Source organism: Bos taurus, chromosome 16 (assembly GCF_002263795.3).
Source record: "Bos taurus isolate L1 Dominette 01449 registration number 42190680 breed Hereford chromosome 16, ARS-UCD2.0, whole genome shotgun sequence".
Lineage (NCBI taxonomy): Eukaryota > Metazoa > Chordata > Mammalia > Artiodactyla > Bovidae > Bos > Bos taurus.
In genome coordinates, this window is record NC_037343.1 from 57,928,520 (window position 1) to 57,948,883 (window position 20,364).

Consider the following 20,364-nt stretch of genomic DNA (forward strand, 5'->3'; position numbering starts at 1 on the left):
TAAAGCCAGCAAAGGGAGAGTTTCGCAGCAAGAGTACCTTTCAGTCTTAGGTTATGTATAATGATCAGAAGGGACATTGTCACCTCTGCCATATTCAACTGGTTAGACTTAAGTCATTGGTCCCACCTGCACTCAGGTTGAGGGAATTACACAAGATTGTGGATTCCAACAAGCTGGAATCATGTGCGCCAAAATGCGTTAGCCTGGACTAGCTGGATGTGTGCTTAGACCTTGGAGTTACAAGGACCTCACTCCTGATGGAGCCACATACGGTATTGATGTAGTTTTAACTTACAGGACAGCTTGGCTCACAAGGACATGTGAGGAATTTACATGCAGAAATAAATCAGAAGGGAAGAACAACGATTCTGAAAGGATGGTCTTTCTTCGTAGGAATTCCCCAGTTCTTGGCAGGTGGATTATCTAGGCAGCCTTTTACCAGAGGATGTCCTCTTTATGCTCCAGTATCTAGATACTTCACATCCATTTCATGACTGATCCATTTTTACCTTTTATTCCCGAGTTCATTTTCCCTTTTGTCTAAGCCTGAGCCAACTTCTCAATAGCTCAGCTGGAATTAATAGTATTCATTAAAGTGAAAAATAATCAGTAATATTAATTGGGTTTCCTAGAAAGTCATAAAATTATTAAGAATCTTTAAAAATGGGATTATTATTAAAATAACCTGCATTCTGACTCCTCATAATATAGGAGAATTGAGAGTTAATTGTTTTTAGCAATTTGGGCCCAGTAAAATGTAGTTATATGTGTGTAAATGTGTTTGTGTATATTTTACTATACACAAAGCAGTCTTTTGGAAAACATTAATGTTCACTGAATTATATAGCTACATTTTGAAGCGAGAAGTGACTTAACTTTTTAAATGGCAACCCACTCCAGTGTTCTTGCCTGGAGAATCCCAGGGGCAGGAGAGCCTGGTGGGCTGACATCTATGGGGTCACACAGAGTCAGACATGACTGAACTGACTTAGCAGCAGCAACTTTGTAAATGAGAGTGCCTTTCAAAAAGGTATTATTTTTTAAGTAAAAAAACAAATATTTTTGTAAAGAGCAGTGTTATCCTCAGATTTTCTCCTCTTTCTTTCCTTTTTTTCTTATCTGCATAAATCTTCACTTTCCTGTTTGCTTAAAGCAAACTGAACATGAACACATAAAGTTTAAGTCAAGAGAAAATAATGAACACATATTGTACTCTTGTACGATTCTATATTCAAGGCAACAACTTTTAAGCAGATTTTATCTTCTGCATTAAAAACATTTCCTATTAGTCTGTTCTTATGGAAATCAGTTGGAGTTCAGCCCCAACTTCTGTGTACTTGACATAAATATGCCTTAACATACTTACCATACTTTGTTAATCATGCTTGTGTGAAGAAAAGAATCAGATAATTAAAAAGTGAGTCATCAAAGAATAGTGTGTAGCTGGTTTGGTTTCAAATGCCTCGGGATGCACGGAGACTTGCCAATTAGTGTGCATGGATACTCGTGTGGTCAGCAGCAGTCCTTCCAGTGAATATTCAGGGTTGATTTCCTTTAGAATTGACTGGTTTGAACTTCTTACAGTCCAAAGGACTCTCAAGAGTCTTTTCCAGCACCACAATTAAAAAAGCATTAATTCTTCAGCACTCAGCCTTCTTTACAGTCCAACTCTCCATCCATACATTACTACTGAAAAAATTATAACTTTGACTATATGGACCTTTGTTGGCAAAGTGATGTCTCTGTTTTTTAATACATTGCCTAGATTTATCAAAACTTTTCTTCCAAGGATCAAGCATCTTTTAATTTCATGACTGCAGTCACCATCCACAGTGATTTTGGAGCCCAGGAAAATAACATCTGTCTTTGCTTCCACTTTTTTCCCTTCTATTTGCCATAAAATGATTGGACTGAATGCCATGATCTTAGTTTTTAATGGTGAGTTTCAAGCCAGCTTTTCACTTTCCTCCTTAAGATGCTTTTAAGTTCCTCTTCAGAGTGGTATCATCTGCATATCTGAGGTTGTTCATATTTATCCCAGCAATCTTGATTCCAGCTTGTGATTCATCCAGCCTGACATTTTGCATGATGTACTCTGCATATAAGTTAAATAAGCAGGTGACAATGTACAGGCTTGTACTCCTTTCCCAATTTTGAACCGGTCAGTTGTTTCATGTCTGGCTCTAATTATTGCTTCTTGACCTGCATACAGGTTTCTCAGGAGACACATAAGGTAGTCTGGTGCAAAGAGCCAATTCATTGGAAAAGACTCTGATGCTGGGAAAGATTGAAGACAAAAGGAGAAGAGGGCAGCAGAGGATGAGAGAGTTAGATAGCATCACCCACTCAGTGGACATGAATTTGAGCAAACTCTGGGGGCTAGTGGAAGACAGAGGAGCCTGGCATGCTGCAGTCCCTGCGGTTTCAAAGCATCAGATATGACTTAGTGACTGAACAGCAACAACAAATACTAGTTCAGTCACTTTTGTTTTCTCTGTGAAGCTTCTGTTCTTCAGATCCTGTCTCCTGAAGCAGAGACTGCAACAATAAATAATCAAAGGAGAAAAACCAACAATCAACTACCACCAAATCACCTATAACATTCCACTTGCAATTTGTGAACCTTGGTAACATGCAGGGTTAAAGCTGCCTCAGGCTATCTGCCTCAGCTGCATCACGTCTTCAGATCCCTTTCCATGACATCCCTGTACTGTGACACAAAAGATGTCTTTAGCCTTAGAAAGCAAATCCTGAAAGGGTAGATCTGCTGACAGTGAAGATAGGGCCTTCATCAGTAAGTCAAGTACAGAAGATTTCTGGGTCACCCTCCATTGTCCCTGGAGAATTTTCTGTAGACATGGGATTTTGATTGGGGTAGGGGGAGGTTGGAGGGATGTGGTAGAAAGGAAAGCACTTTTTCCATAGAATTCACTTGACTTGAATAATCCCCAGATAATTTCTGGGAGGAAGTGGCTATGTTTTTCCATTTGGAAGATGTTGGGACTCGGGTGTGAAAAGGTGTCTTCTTGGCTGCAGCGTAGATTGCAGGTAGAGCTAGGGCTACATTATAATAAGGTCCTGAGCCCTCAAAACCCTGAGGGCTCTGAGTCCAGGGACATGTAGCCAGAGCACAGCTCAGCGCCTTGTACTGCATCCCTGCTATAACCAGTTTGTGATCCTGGTCTTGGTAATAGGATCATTCCATCTCTATTGTCCGTCATTCTGCTTCATGCTTCATTATTCCCTGGAACCCTCATTGCTGCTGCTTTACCAGTTCAAATTGTACTTCAGTTATTTGAAGCTCAAATTTAAAATGCTGACCCTTTCCCTTCCTTCTCTGCCTGGATTGGGCTCCTACACCTTGCCAGGCCCTTTCTTCCCCTACTCAGTCCTATGTAAACCATTCCAATCACTTCCCTTCTGATAGCCTCACAAAGTAAAGGACTACTTCCTTTTTTTGTGCTAGGGGCTGCAGGTTAAAGCATCAATTTATCCTTTGGCTCTTCATCTTTTCTATTTAGCAGAGAGTTTCCTTCTAATGTTCCAGGATGATGGGAAGTGTCATCTCTTGCTGCTGGGAAAGGCACTATAGAAAATGAAATATGTATTATATTTCTATTCATTTGATTATCTTCTTCCCTAAAGCAGCTTAGCAAATTAACATTGAATCTATTGTCTTTCTTAAGCAGGAAAAGAATTATAACTGCTCACTTGTTCCCTAGATTTCTTGCTCAACTTCCTCTTCCCAGAATTATTTGTCCATAAAATAAGAGGGAAGCAGGAGAATCCACTGGCGAGGATTCTGGTTCTCCTGACTGATGACAGAACGTCTGGTGAACCGCAGATCTGCTTTGGGAGCTGTAGAGTCTTTTCAACTGTTTGCTGTCATGGGGTTATAGAGGAAAAATGGAAAGGTCACGGACATGGTCTCACTTAGGGCTTTATTGGGCTTCCCTGGTGGCTCAGAGGTTAAAGCGTCTGCCTCCAATGTGAGGAACATGGCTAGACCATTCTAGAAAAATCATGGTTCCTAGTGGGATACATTCTTAGAGCCAGTTGGGTGGCAGCTTTCAGGTTTTGAGTTTCAGTGCTAGGGACAGGCTCAGGCAACTTAGGACGACCTGAGGCTGGAGACTACTGCTAAAGATGGTTTAAAAACAATGACTTCAGGACACTAACTCCCAATGTCTTATCATAGTGTCTAAAACTCCACGGTTAGGAATTATTTTAAGTCCTGATAATCTCCAGCAGCCTCTTTAAAATAGTCAATAACCACCTAATAGAAGTAGAAATGTTTTAAGTCATTATCAGCTATTTATGTCAAAGATATTCTCTTATAGACCTTGCCAGTTGGAAATCAGACCAGAGCCCTGCTGAAATGCAACCTAGTGTAGGCATCTGGAAGTTTGAGGGAGTATGAGAAGCAGGAAAAGTGGTGCCAAAATGAGAAATTAGTTTAAAATATCACCTGCTTCCCGATTTTGCTCAGGGCTAGCCCTATGCTAATGGTATTATTGGCAGCTGATGGAGAAAGCACAGAAAATAAAACAAACCAATATTTCCAGGGTTCTGTTGTTTTGCCAGCCTGCCAAACAGGCTGTTGATAGATATGACCCTGCATTCTGGTTGGAATGACTCTCAGGCTGTGTCTGGTTCTGTGTAGCCATAACCGAAAGAGCAGCAGAAGCCCGGTGATTTGAATGGTAGCGAGCCTATTGTCCAGACCCCTGCCTCTCACATCTGGCCACATCATCTAGTCTCGCCACACAGTTTTAGGAAGTCTCTTTGCTCCTTTGGGCCTTCCTATCTCCATAGGCAAATGAGCCATTGATGTTGCAAGGCTTGGGAATGCTTGCAACAGGACAGAAGGCAGTAATATTCCAAATCTGATGTCAACCCAGGACTGATAAATTCCTGAATTACAAGATGATAGGAACAATGTGAGGCTTCTGTTGAGGAGTCTAGAAACTTTATAGGCAAAAGAAGCCAAGGGGAAGAGTCCTGGGCTGACATATGTTTTATGTTCTACTTCTATATATGAATTTGGGACTCATTCAAGGTTGTAGCTCGTGACTCCTTAAGACCTCAGTCAACACAAAGCTTGTATATTATAGCATGCAGAAGCCATGCTACCCTTTCTTCATGCCTTTTAGATACTGTTCTAGGATTGCCATATGTGAAAGCTCATCCGCATTACACTTTATTCACAGTACTATGCTGTTCCCTCACTTACCTCCACCTGTTTCACCATTCCTCAGCTATGGCTTATGAATATGTCTGGGGAAGTGTCACTCCTGAATTAATAGTTTAATTGAGGCCCAAGGATACTTTTATTATTTATTTTTTAACTGGAGGAATGCCCAAGGAGAAGTGATGGTGCAGTGGGAGTCAGCAGTGCGGTCATTTTGGGGTTCCATTGATCACTCTTCATTAGGAAACGCACCACGTGGAGATCGTTCCTGCCTTTGCAAGTGGGAAAAAATGTTTATATATGTTTATTATATAGATATATAGATATGTATTATATATATTATGTTTGTTATTAGTATCGTTATTTCTGATGAGTGATTATGCTTCCCTGGTGCTGTTCTAGGGTGCACATTCTTTGCTACTTAGCCAGAAATTGCTTTGACTCTTTTTTTGGTGTTTTACATATTTTATAACTACATTAAAATTGTCAGTTCTGAAACTTGGTGAGACGGCTTTGGAAAGGTAGTACATATTGGCTGTGTGATGGAAATCTGTTTTACTTTAGAAGAAAGTGAAAATGAAATTCGCTCAGTCGTGTCTGACTCTATGACCCCCACAAACTCTAGCCTGCCAGGTTCCTCTGTCCATGGAATTCTCCAGGCCAGATGACTGGAGTGGGTAGCCATTCCCTTCTCCAGAGGATCTTCCCAACCCTGGGCTCGCAACCAGGTCTCCCACATTGCAGGTGGATTCTTTACCGTCTGAGCCACCAGGGAAGAAGAGGGGGCCTTTGGACGGGACTTCTAGCATTACAGTCAGGCATGACAAAAGTTGGGCCCAGAACTAGAAATGAACAAAGCAAATTACCCAGTACTGGGGCTACTGGAGTCCAGTCCTGAACTTATGAATAGGTTACATTCTAGGACATGTCTCCTGACAGAGGTCTTTTCAGGGGCCAACTTTGGGTCAGAGACTTCAATTGAAGGGCAGAGAAAACCTCTGCTTTCCCAGGATACAGGAAGGAGAAGTCTACTTAGTCCAATATTAATTTCTTTGTCACATGACAGAAGAATCAGAATTATTACTGAGACGCCCCTGTTTCTGTCAGATGAGATTCTTTAGAGGAGAAAAATTTGAATCCATTTTCTCTTCTTGGTGAATATGTTCTTTCAGTAAAACCCTCAAAGTACTGGCTTTGTTCTGTTCAAGAAGGCCAATGGAAATGTACTTGACATTTAGTCTGGTTCTTGTCCTACAGAGTGAAGATGGAACCAGTAGAGAGGAAGAGGTAGAATGGGAGCCAAAAAGGAGGCCATATCTTTTTGTATTTGTTTGGAGAAACAGCAGAGCTCTCTAAGAATGGATGTTATTATTATTATTTGGTTTTCCTATTGGTGGTGGGATGATTAATGACGACTCCATCTCTCCTGGTCCATTCTACATTCTGTACATTCTTCTTCCATCTGCTGCCAAATCCAGAGCATACATTCCTTCTTAGCCCATAGCCTCTTATTTCAATAAGAATCAGTAAAACAGTGAAGGAACGCAGAGACATCTGATCCTCTTTTACTATTTAACCTTCAAAGAGTTGTTTCTACAGAAACCACTGGGATTGCTATTTGGTCAATGGTGACACTTCTTGGATAAATGAATTGCAATATTTTGTTTAACTTAACAACTTAAAGGTTGGGACATTAAGCAAAAAACTTACGCTGGGCAAGGAAGATTGTGAGTAACTCTTTTCTTGGTTCTCTACCACATCCTCCCCATTCATGGGTTTTTTGTACTCCCACCCCAATACCACCATCACTTCATCTAGGATATTAAATACCATGTTAAAGCTGGAAGAGACCTTTAAGAGAACATAGTTCAACTTCATCATTTTATAAATTTGCAAACAAAAGGCCAGAGTGATTAAGAGACTTACCCAATGTGACAGAGCTAAGCAGGGACATGCCAAGACCTGAACCCAAGTCATGTGGGCCTTGATCTACTACTTTCTCCATCATATTAGGCTATTTCTCAAAAACTGTGGTACAGAAACCAGAATGTTTCTCCTAAACTAACCTGGATTCCAAGTATCAAAATGGAGGCCTGAGAGAAGGTGGGACATTGACTTTAGAAAAGTTCACAAGCTGATGTCATCCTGATTTTGAGTTTGAGCTAAAGCTTAATTGGATGTTTGTTTGTTATTATATTGTAGTCTGAGTATGGTAGGAAGTTCTGAAATATCCCATCATTTCTGTTAGGGTGTTTCCTCATCTCTAAAATGGAAAATTAAGGTTGAATTATCTTTAAGGTCACTTAAATTAAGGTCACTTGAATTATCCTCTAAGATCAGTTTTAAAGGTCTTCTCCACTCTCCAGCAGTAACATGCAAGAAATGGGGTCTTTGGTGCATAATTTCTCATTAGCTCCTACATGGAAGAAATAAGGTTTCACTATTGATTCTGACTGACTCTAAATAGTGTCACAACCTCCTGAAATTCCTCATGGGTAGCTCAGACCCTCAGGGGAACCTTACACCAAAGCTGTGAGGAAGCCAGGACTTTGCCCATTCCTAAGGAACTACCCAGCTTTCCAAGTATGGCCCTTGGCTGGAAGTGAGGCCAGCTTCCCTCTAGTGGCCTCATGCAATGGAAAAAATTTTAATGTGCCTTATTTGGCATACCTTGGGAGACAGCTCATGGCAGATTTGTTGGTGAGTCTGTCTGCTCTTTGCTGAGAATGCTGTCTGCTTTCTGGTGTTAGCCATGCTCTTTCCTCACCAACCTTTGGAAGGTAGGAGAAGATTTGGGAAACTTGCTTCTAAGCCTATCATCAAATACTGATGTTGATGCTTTTCCATATCAGTTCAGTTCAGTTCAGTTGCTCAGTTGTGTCTGACTGTTTGCAACCCCATGGAGCATACCAGGCTTCCCTGTTCATAAGCAAACCCCAGAGCTTGCTCAAACTCATGTCCATCGAGTTGGTGATGCCATCCAACCATCTCATCTGCTGTAATCCCCTTCTCCTCCTGCTCTCAATCTTTTCCAGCATCAGGGTCTTTTCCAATGAGTCAGTTCTTTGAATCAGGCGGCCAAAGTATTGGAATTTCAGCTTCAACATCAGTCCTTCCAATGAATATTCAGGACTTCCGTATAGGTTCTCTAAATTTGTTAGTCAGGATTTAAGAGACCCACACCTACTGAATTTTCTTCAGTTCTCAGTGGATCAAATATTGATGATGACTCTTCTTCTTATAGGTTCTCTAAATTTGTTAGTCAAAATTAGAGACCCACACCTACTGAATTTTCTTTAGCTCTCAGTGGAAAGGAAATGGTGATTTTTTGTCTAGGTTTTTAGAGGGTTGCTTTGTGCTGTGTTCTGTCTGGTCTGGAAAGCATTGGTGATAACTTACTGGCATATCTCTTTTGCCTTTCCAAATCCTATTAATTTATTGAGGTCAAATCATATTCAATGATAAAATTTCTCTGGAACAGCCATGGATTTATAATTGGTACCACATGATTTAATTATTTTCTCTCTTTGACTATATTGAAAGCTTCTTCAGAATTAGGGAAATGTTTTACACTTTTGATCTGTCTTATGGCTCCCATGTGATAATTTGTGCTGAAAACATTAAAGCATAATGATGAAACAGTGGGACCAGTTTCTCCTTCTGGAATCAGTATTATTATTTTATAGTCTTGGGCTATGGAATTTGTTGACTTATCTTTCAGGTTACACATATCCAAATCTTTGTGGTACTGAGTTTCACTCCTCATGAGCATCAAGAACTTTGAAATGCAAAATAAAATCACCACTGTGAGGATCCCACCACAGGCCTACAAAATCAAACTCTCCAGGGGGAAAAGCCTGGGTATCTGTATTTTTTAAATGCTGCCTAAGTGAGTCAAAAACACAATGATGGTTGACAATGTCTGCCTTGTGACAGATGAGGGCCATTCTTTTATGGAACTCTGCCAACAGAGATTTCCCAAGGCATCATTCGGAGGCCCAAACATAAAGGAAACACACACATCATTTTGGTAGGATGGTGCTAGAAGTGTGCCTGGATACCCATGAGCAGATTTTATGCAAGAGGATAGTCCAGGTATAACGCACATTTTGCAACAGAATTTCTCTATTGAAAGCGTTTTCTAAAACCCTCAAATGCAATGACTTTGGGGAGTGAGAACCAGAAGAGACAGCGAGAATAGAGGCATAGTGGGGAAGTGGAGACAGAGAGCAAAGCTGGAAGGATGGGTAAGGGGACCATCTACATAGTGTAATCTCTAAGGACCTATTGACTTAAAATTCCACCATGAAAAACTCATTCTTCAGTCTGCAAATGTTGTCTCCCATTAAAATGGAAATAGCTGTGAATCATGTCTGACTGGGTGTATCATACTCTTACCTGAGAACACATTGTGATGGGGTGTCAGGAAAGGTCTGGAAAAAATGGGTGAAAGAGTAAGCTTGCCCAAGGAGGAAGCAGGCTTAACAGGGCATCTTGCAGACAAAGGCAGCTGGACAGAGACCGTTAATTTGACTTGCTATCACTTAAAAGTAAACTGCTCAAAACTAAGAACGACCATGAAATATATCCATCGTTTCCCCCCAACCACCCTGCTAAGGAACTTCTTGGCTCATCCTGGCCAATGATGTTAGCTCCTGAATGAAGAAGAAAGCAACAGGAGACCCAACTCATCTCCAGGGAGATGGCCTGGTGGTCTAAGCTGGCTTGGAGAGTGAGAGCTCTGCATTCCAGTTTGAGGGTTTTCCTGACTCTCTGTGTGGCCTTTAGCCAGACTCCAAACAGCTTTAGTTTCTTTGTATGTCAAACCAAGATAAATACCTAACTTCCCATCTCTCGCATGGTAAGGCTTTGTTGCTGCCGCTTTCATTGACATGTGTCCAAAGACCATAAGAAGAAAGCTTTTGAAAAGTTTGAAGGCTAATTATGTTTACTAGCAACATTATCATTATGACACTGGGGCTTAATGTTGTAGTAGCCAGAAAGAAGAATGTATCAGGAGCGTGGGAAAACGGAGAATACAGTACTTCACTCAGAGAAGCAGTGTATTTGTAGTGGAAGAGAAACGCAAAAGGGGTTTTGGGGATAGGGTGCAAGGCAGAGAAGTCTACAATTGGTACCAGATGCCATCAGAAGCTAACGACCTGACAAACACCGTCCTCATAAAACAAATTCCTTAAAAAGGAAGCAAATGGAAATATAAGCTAGTGAAAGAATTTGCAGCGGCTGCCCTAAAACCATTTCTCACTTCATAAACAGGTCTGTGTTTGATGCTTTTTCTTTTTTTTGTCTTGGTCTTATTTCATGCCTTTCCCCCTCTTCTGTGATCCCCTGTTCTGTTCTGCCTCCCTTGCTGCCAGTGCTGATGGACTTCGCACACAGGTAGTCATAGCAACCATAGTCAATGGAACACCACCTTGATGGAAGGAGGCTCATTCAGAGTATTTGTTTTGTGTCTTATCTCAGCACATATTTGTCCTCAGTGATGACACTGAGGATGAATTGGATGGGGTCACTGGAAAATAGCACGTGCTATTTCACATTAATTTCCTGGCAGTGAGCTGACATGAGCCAGAACTGTTAATGACTCTCTGTTTTCCAGTCCTCTCTGCTTAACACACTGAAGAAATATTACATCTTGTGCATATCAAAGGCATGTAGTATCTATGGAACTTGGAGTTGTTTAGCATCACTAATGAAAGGTTCTCATCTCATTCCATGAAGGATGGTCAGGTTTCAGATTCCTTATGCCGCTAGGCTGAATGAAGGCTCAGAGACAAAGCTTTATTTCCTGTATTGCAGACCTAATTAGCAGTGCTGAATTTGAAGAATCCATCTCCCTCAACTCATATATTCCTCCCTTCATCAGGCTCCGTGCAGTGAGTCTGAGGCAATACTTCACAATCCCAGAGAATAATCAGGGTTTACAGGAGAAAAACATTTACTGCATACCACTCAAATGCAGTTCCTCCATCCTATGCCTGATAAGCATGGGTAAAAAAAAATGAGAATGTCACTGACATAGTTTAAATCCCATGGGTACAAGATCAGAGGCAGCAACTTTAGCATATTCAAATCAAATCCATACTTCTTGGACTAGTGCTTTTTAAATCAATTCTCAATTATTTCAAGTGCAATTCAATGACATTTTGTTTTCCACTTTCTTATACTGTTGCCCAGTTCCTTGATAAAAGTCTTTGGCCTCTAACAAAATTCAAGAGCAAATAAAACAAATGAATGATGAGGGGATTCACAGATGTCATTTTGATTAAGATTTACCACCACTGGCAAAAACATCATGAGCAAGAAAGTATAAGAAGTATCATGCTGTTTTCCCTCACTAGACTGTGAGTTCTTTAAGGGCGTACTTATTTTATCCCAATACTGAGACCGATGCACTAAGTGCTTGGGAAATGTTTATGAATGAATGAAGCAGTAGGGCAAGATGATTGAATCGTTGTTTGATAATGATTGTTCTTAACTTTGTATCCCCATCTATCACTATAAAATTTAACAAATTTACCATTTTGATAGCCATTGACTTCCTTTGACGTCTATGACACGAAAATATTTAATTCAGCAAACATTTGTTGCATCTCTCACAATGAAGGGTATGGTAAATACAAAAGTGGATAGAAGTCAGTATTTGTCTTCAAGGACATCATAGTCTAGTTGGGAGATTCAGCAGCATTTAGGAGACACTTGTGTACCCATTGCCTTGTGGATCAAAGAATGGATGCATTAACTAAAAATTGTGGCAATAATGCAGATAGAGTAAAAGAAATGTTAGCAAAGTTATTTTTTAAATTTCCCTTCAAGATTCAAAGAAGGAAGATATCTGGAGGGGCTTCTTGGAGTGGGAAAGCCTTTTTTTTTTTTTTAATTTTATTTTATTTTTAAACTTTACATAATTGTATTAGTTTTGCCAAATATCGAAATGAATCCACCACAGGTATACATGTGTTCCCCATCCTGAACCCTCCTCCCTCCTCCCTCCCCATACCATGGGAAGGCCTTTTAAAAGGTTCAATAAATTGAGCAAAGGTACAGCCATAGGAAAACCAAGACATGTGGGTGACTCATAGGAAACAGGCCATTGAATGTGGGATGAAGGCCATTTGCAGTGGAGCAGTAGAGAGAACGAACCTAGGAACAGCAGCTGCGTATGGGGACACACCGTTATCGTCCTCATCTCATGGGGGAAGGACTTGAAACCCTGGGGAATAAATAGCTCAACCATATCACACAGGTAGTAAATGGTGAAGCCAGGATTCAAATTCACCCAGCCTGAGGGCAGTGCTCTAAATTTTAATCTCTGTGGCTCTGCCTTGATAAAAGAGTAACCCTCTTTGGAATCTGTTACATCCTTGATGCTGTCATGGTCCTGACAGGGTCCCCTCGAACCCCGGGGAGTTTAACTGTCTCTCCTATTCCCTCGTAGCTAGCTTTAGAGACCCAGACGGCAGTTCTCCCATGAGATAATGTCCTGGAAACATCTAGCACATTAGGCATGTGGCAGGGGCTTAATATGTGTGAGTTTTTTCTTCTTTCTGTCATGGGCTCAATTTCTGATTTGTTGTTCAGTCGCTCAGTCGTGTCTAACTCTTTGTGATCCCATGGATTGCAGCATGCCCAGTTTCCCTGTCCTCCACTATCTCCTGGAGTTTGCTCAAACTCATGTCCATTGAGTCGGTGATGCCATCCAACCATCCAATCCTCTGTCACCCGCTTCTCCTGCCCTCAACCTTTCCCAGCATCATCTTTTCCAATGAGTCAGCTCCTTGCATTGGCTTCAGCTTTAGCATCAGTCCTTCCAATGAGTATTCAGAGTTGATTTCCTTTAGGATTGATTGGTTTGATCTCTTTGCTGTCCAAGAGACTCTCAAAACTCTTCTCCAGCACCACAGTTTAAAAGCACCAATTCTTCGGCATCAGACTTCTTTATGGTCCAACTCTCACATCTGTACGTGACTACTGGGAAAACCATAGCTTTGACTATATGGACCTTTGTTGGCAAAGTGACATGTCTGCTTTTTAATATGCTGTCTAGATTTTTCATAGCTTTTCTTCCAAGCCAGTGTTGATATTCAGTGGTATATGTGTGCATGTGTGCTAAGTAACTTCAGTCATGTCTGACTCTTTGTGACCCTGTGGACTGTAGCCTGCCAGGCTCTTCTATCAATGGAATTCTCCAGGCAAGAATACTAGAGTGGGTTGTCATGCCCTTCTCCAGGGAGTCTTCCTAACCCAGGGATTGAACCCATGTCTCTTAAAAACTCCTGTATTGGCAGGCAGCTTCTTTACCACTAGTGCCGCATGACTGCTATATTCAAAGAGTATAACCATCAAGGTCCTACTGTATAGCATATAGAACTCTGCTCAGTGTTATTTGGCAGCCTGGATGGGCGGGGATTTGGGGGAGACTGGATACAGGTATATGTATGGCTGAGTCCCTCTGCTGTTCACCTGAACTATCACAACGTTGGTTGTTAATTGTTGTTAAATGTTGGTTGTTAATACTCCAAAACAAAATAAGAAGTTTAAAAAAATACTCCATGCCAATCAGTAAATAAATGTTGCCTTTTCTGCCAGCTCAAACACCTGTTCTACAGGGCCCCCTGAGACCAACCCATGATGGAAAAACAAAAAGATTTCTGCCTGACACAATCAGGGGCCTCTAGAATTCACTCCTTATCTTTGCCCTGCATCTGTTCTGATTGTTTGGGTCTCAGCAGTACTGGCTGTGAAATATTTTGAGGATTACCCTCTGATCTATTCACTGCTATGCATCAAGAGCTATGGGGACACTCTCCCCTCCTGTCTCATCATCATTTTCTCTTCCTGGAAGATCCATAGAAAGCTGGTTCATAATCGCTTGGCAGCTGATACTGTTTCTGTTTACTCTACGTTGCTGGGTTCCAGGTCACAAGAAGGAAGTGATGAGTTTAATGTAGGTTTTCAAGAAAGTGTTCTCTTTGGTTTAGAGACCCTTCTCAAAGGGAGAGGCAAAGCCTTTGCTGCTACCTAGCAAGTCAATGTAAGATATTTCTGCTTCTATCATCTCCAGCTGTGTCCATCGGCCCTGTGGGGAGCAGGGCAACTGTGTGCCTTTGGTGCTTGATCACGCGGATGTGGTGAACTGTACCTCTGGTGGCTCGGGTCACATGAAGTGCTCTATCACCTGTCAGAGGGGGTTTGCCCTTCAGGCCAGCAATGGGCGGTACCTCAGGCCCATACAGGTGAGTTGGAAATCTGTGGTCATCAGGACCAAGCCTCTGGGGAGGGACAATATGCATGCTCCTCCTCCTGGCTGGATGGGGGAAAGGCCTGTGTTTTTAAATCATCTGAAAGGAAAAATGAGAACTCTAACAATCAAGGAGACGCATGGATTTATAGAAATGCAAGGTATAAGTAGAAATATATAAGAAGTGTAAGAAATTATGATCCCGACTTTTGGCTTCAAGATGAGAATATTACAGTTTAGACCTGTCCAAAATTTGCAGGCAAGATAGGATGCAATCAGCTTTTTTGTGGTCCATCTTCTGCCTGTTCCCCCAAGTCCGACCCTCCTTATAAGAATACTGGAGGGAAAATTATGATTTTCTTTCTTTTGCTACTGAAGTAGGACTTATATCAAGATTCTAGTTTTGACTGAATTTTTCAAATTTCTGTAAGCTACCATGGCACCACTTCCAGGACTTTAAGGTGGTCTGAAGGTAGTAGAATATATTAGTGAAGAGCATGGCTTGGGAGACAGACTTGGAATGAAATTTGACTCCTCTGTTTATTGTGTAATTTTAGGTAAAGACAAGCAAAACATGCCAACCTCTTTAAGGTTGTTTCCACATTTGTAAAATAGTTAGATCAGAGGTATTTATGTCCTTGGGCTGTTTTGATGACTGAGTAGAAATAATTCATAAGCTTCTATCAAAATGGTAGGCACCTAGCTCTCTGCAAAGCTGCCATTATGATGACAATGATGATGTATTGTCGACTAAGAATTTTGTTTTCCCTCTTTCCTTTAGAAAGCTTTCCATATTCTACAGAGGAATTTGAAATTTGAGAACACATGAGCACAATATGATAGAGAGACAGGATGCATTAGGCAAAAGGTAAATGGTGCTTGAGAAGAATATGAGGGAGATGAGGTATGATGAAGGACGAGTGGAAGCATGATTTGTAGTCAGGTATCAATGGCTTGGAAGATTGGAATTGTTTTTCATATTGTACCAGTTGACAGCTCAGCAGATTGTGGATCTGTGGAGGAATTTCTCTTGCTTAGACACAGAATTTAAAGATACAATCTTTGGTTTCAGATGGCTTAAAGAGACTTTGTAGAGAGACCGTTTTGACATACCTTGAGGCATCAGCTCCTTGGTTTGTGATGCTCTGGTCAGAAAAGCAGAACTCTTACCACCTACCTGTCCTTAACTCAGCTTACCTCACACTAGAAAAGAGATGGAAAGAAGGAAAAAGAACAAAAACAATGTAGGAACCGACTACATTTGTGTGCTAGGTAAAGAAGGAGAGAGAAGAAAAGATGGTGTGTGCATTTCATTAAAATTAGGAGCAAATTCAAAACAGAACAGTCAATACTTATTGGAGCCAGGAGAAAACCCAGACAATATAGACAGTGTTTGAGAGACATTCTGTAAGTGATCACTGTGATTGGAGCCAGTCTTCTAGGCTGTGAGCATTGCGGTTGCGGCCAAGTTGGGAGAAGGAAGGTGGGAGCTCGCCCTTTGCCAGTCATATGATGGAATCATCAAGCACAGCTCTCCAGTTGACTGCTCCCATCACCTGAGCCTGGCCCCCCTAAAGAAATGATATGATCCCAGCTCGTGATCACAAGACAGCAGGGATATCTGCTTTTTGTTGACATAAGAACTGAAACTAACCAGAAAAATGTGTCTGGCTTTGAACTGGGGCCTTCTGGCAGGGAACCTGGGGACATTGGGAAGGACGGAGGGGCAGCCAGGCAGGAGTAGGTGTCAGGGGTGACAGGTGTTTCCACCAGTCGTTCTACCTTCAGCTTTGGTGCCACTGTGGTCTCCCGGTGGGATGCTGGCTGAGCCCCAGAATCTCCCTTCTCTCCCTTTGCCTTTTGGTAACCTACTATGGTGACACTTTTCACCCAACAAGCCATGAGTGTCCAGGTCTGTGAGTGCCTGCCCATCCTGTTCCTCTCACTCTGAAACTTCCTTATCCTTGCTTCTCCTCTGCTGCTGGGAAGTCTTGCTTATCTTTCAAAGACCAGTTCCTGAGTTATCTACTATGTGAATCTCCCCGCAAACACTCTCCCTCCTACCCAAGATGGGCAATCCCTTCTCCAGCCTCTGTAGTGCTATCTTACCACCATAAAACAAGCATGCCTATATGATGTTGCTGTTATTTAGTAGAACAGTTTGTATTCTCCTTCTTCTTGGTCCATGTTTTCTATTTTATGATTTGCATTCTTTGTATTACATTCTCACAAATCATCATAGAAGGGAGTAAGATATAACCAAAATGCATCTCCCATATTTTCCTTTTTAACTTCTTCTCCTTCCTTCTTCTCTCTCTTTCTTCTTTCCATTCTCCCCACTTCAGATGTTTTCTGATTCACTGCTTCAACCTGTGATGAGCTCTGCTGGTAGCTCCTTAAGGGTCTTGTTTATCCAAACTTGAAAGTACCTGGCCCTTCTAAGTGCTCAAAAAAAAAGTCTCCTCATTTGTTTCATGGTGATGAATTCTAGGACCCCCTACATAAGCCATAGCCCCAAGGAAATGGCTGGAATCTCTTAAATTTAACTACAAGAGTTTGGAAGATGCCTCATGTGCATTAATTCTCAGGTGTTCTTAAAGACTAGGCACCATTCTCAGAGAATATGATTATGTTTATTATGTACCATTATCAGTCAGCTTATCAGTAAAGGTCCCAGCAGGAAACCGATGAATGCTCAAAAGGGGGCAATTTGAGGAACTTCAGTAAAGGGACTGCTGATAAAAGTGGGGGCAGGATATAGGAAATGGCAAAGAGATGGTCCAGAATCCCAGGGTGAAAGGGTAATATCCCTTCTAGACCTAAAGAGTTGACTGTAAGGGGCAGTTAGCAGAACCCATGAGAAAGAGTGCAGCAGGCGTGTGAAGAGCTCTGCCAAAGGGGCAGCCACCCTACAGCGACCCAAGGGAGGGAGTAGCAAGAATCAGCACCCCGACCTCCCTTGCTTCTCTGCCTCTTCAGTCTCCTACCAGTGTTACCTTGGGTGCTACAGCAGACACAAGTCAAAAGCATGAAGTCCACAAGGGCCAGGGGCCCAGAGCACACAGCAGGGTAGAGTAGGGTGGAGAGTCATCTGGAGAAGCATGTGAGGAGAGCCAAGAGTTGGCCTGGAGGAGCGTCTTCATTTAATGACTCCCTTGAGCTCACATGCACCTTTCATCAACAATGTACTTGGGTATTGTGAAATTGCACATTAAGACAAGGCATAAAGAGGGAGGGAGGCAAAATCATTTTGCCCATTGTGAATATTTGCACAAATAATCATCAGGACTCTGCCAAATCCTGGGAACTATTTTGATAAGCCTTTTTGTGTGACTTTGATAACAGAAAACTTTCTGTTTCTAGAAGGAAATTCTGCTTACATGTTCCTCTGGGCACTGGGACTGGGTTGTGAGCTGCCAGCCCCTTGACTGTGGTGTCCCCGACGCATCTTTGGTGAACTATGCAAAATTCTCCTGCTCAGAGGGAACCAACTTTCTGAAACGCTGCTCTATCTCCTGTGTCCCACCAGCCAAGCTTCAAGGTATTTTCTGGCTAAGCAGGAGTTATATGCAAGTTCTCTTCAGGTTCTCTCTCTTTTTTTGGGGGGGGAGGGGGCGTGTACTTTGGGGATATTTTCTTTACTCCAGTAACCTTCCCACCTGACTCTGCTGAAGCACCCTCTTTTGACAAGCAAGAGGCAACACATTCCTTGTCTCAAACACTTGGAAGGATGCCCCTAACTCAAGATCTCATTGATGAAAGAAACTGAGACTTTCCTGTTTTTATTTGAGTTTATGTTCTCTGGAGTCAAGCCAACTAACAGTTTTCTGAGAGTATTAATAATTCAGATACCCTTTATCATGCACATTTTAAAATGTAATATTTACAACCCTTCTATGAGTTAGGTGCCTTTAGTCCTGTTTTAGCAATGAGAGCACAGTTGTATGAGCTGTACTGCTAGGGAGAGATGAGGATGTGGTAGAACTTCTGATCCCACATCTTTTTGTTGTTGTTGTTTAAGAGAGCGTGGGAATAGGCTATTTTATTTTACTTGTTTTTTAATTTATTTTGGCCACACCCTGAAGCATGTAGGATCTAGTTTCCCGACCAGGGATCGAACCCATGCCCCCTGCCTCGGAAACACAGATTCTTAACCGCTGAATTGCCAGGGAGGTCCCTCTGACCCCACATCTTGCTCTCCCTCATGAACTTAGGTGTGCCCAACAGTGATCCAGCAGACTTGTTACAAATGCAGATTCTTAGGCTCATGCTGACAGAGTCTGCTTTAGTAAACCTGAAGTGGGTTGGTGATACTACTCTATGGGGTGTCCATAGATTGAACTCAGAGAAACCGCGGAGGCATAGGGAGTATGGTATTGAAGTACAGAAGTTTGCATCAAACTGCGAGTTCAAACCCTGCCTCTGCCCTTACTAGCTTGGGCAAATTACTTAAACTCAATTTCCTCATCTGCAAAATAGGGGATAATGATGGTATCTATTTCACAGGATTGTTTGAGGTTTGAAGTTCACACAAGTGATACATGTAAAATGCTTACAGCAGTGCCTGGCATGTAATGAGCCCTATAAAAGTGTCATCTAGTATTATTATAATCCTTTCCGCAATACTGTCACTACTTGATTTTTATTATTTGTAGTGAGGAGTGAGGTAAGGATTTGGTTGGTAGCCCTTCTTTCATTCAGGTCAAAAACTAGCTTTCTGACCTCTATGCTACACAAGAGAGCGCAGTAGACGCTCTGTGGGTAGAAAGATATAGGATAAACATTTGACCTGATGTTTTAGAGGAGCTGCTCCATGAAAAATACTGTGACTTTCCAAGAATGCCTGTCTGTTGATAGGTCTTCGTTCTTTCTGTTTGTTATTTTATTTTTGGACTCTCTGTTCTGAGCATTTTGTGCTTCTCTTTCTTGGAGTCAGGACTGAGCCCGTGGCTGACCTGTCTTGAAGATGGGCTCTGGTCTCTCCCTGAAGCTTACTGCAAGTTGGAGTGTGATGCTCCTCCTGTTATCCCGAATGCCAACCTGCTCCAGCCTCGCTGCCTCAAGGGCAACCATGACGTGGGCTCTACCTGTAGATACGAATGCAAACCAGGCTACTACGTGATGGGAAGCACAGAGAATAAAGTCAGGAAGTAAGTTGGAACATTCCTGGTCTTTGCAGTTCTCTCTACCCTTGTACCTTGCTCCTGTTCTTTCACTTGCAAATCCAAGACCATTGTTTTGGAAATAACATTAAGGCCTTCTGGGTTGTCCACCATTTGTTGTGTGTGTTTTTCTATATAATCTCTCTTCGACTGCACAAGTGTGTTCCCCAGTCGTGACCGGCAGACTGGCCAGACATGCTTCCTGTAAAGATATGATTTCCCATAGCAGATTCCAGAGTCTCATCTTGGTGTGTTTTAAAAGAATCTCTGCCCATATTATTATTTTCCTTGAAAGTAAGTGTTAGGAGCTTCTTAACTGGTACACACATCACCCGAATCCAACTCTGTCCTAGAACATCATCATCAGGCCCATTGGAAGTTTAAAATTGTGGCTGTGGCAGAAATTGTCTAGGGTAGTCTCCAACTCAGATTCTTATTAGGTATGTGATGCTGGGAAGTTTCTCTGTCTCAGTCTCTCATCTGTAAAATGAGGATAATGATAATAATAATGTAGGAACTAAGTAAATTAATATGTATAAAACATGAGTCAGTGAATTAATTTTTTAATTTTATTTTTGGCTGTGCTGGATCTTCAGTGCTGTGCTCAGGCTTTCTCTAGTTGCGGCACGTGGGGGTTACTCCCTATTGCAGTGACTTCTGTTGCCGAGCATGGGCTCAGTAGTTGAGGCTCATGGACTTTGTTGCTCTGCAGCATATGGAATCTTCCTGGACCAGGAATCGAACTCATG

At 41.9% G+C, this 20,364-nt stretch overlaps 1 protein-coding gene across 1 annotated transcript in view; it reads left to right on the forward strand.

Moving 5' to 3' along the window:
- The window catches only part of PAPPA2 (pappalysin 2), a 316,324-nt gene that overhangs the window by 205,533 nt on the left and 90,427 nt on the right, over window positions 1–20,364 (forward strand). Inside the window, exons 14-16 of the mRNA XM_010813486.4 lie at window positions 14,277–14,448; window positions 17,817–17,994; window positions 19,390–19,603. Of these exons, the coding sequence (XP_010811788.2) occupies window positions 14,277–14,448; window positions 17,817–17,994; window positions 19,390–19,603 (564 nt within the window). The remainder of the gene's footprint in view (window positions 1–14,276; window positions 14,449–17,816; window positions 17,995–19,389; window positions 19,604–20,364) is intronic.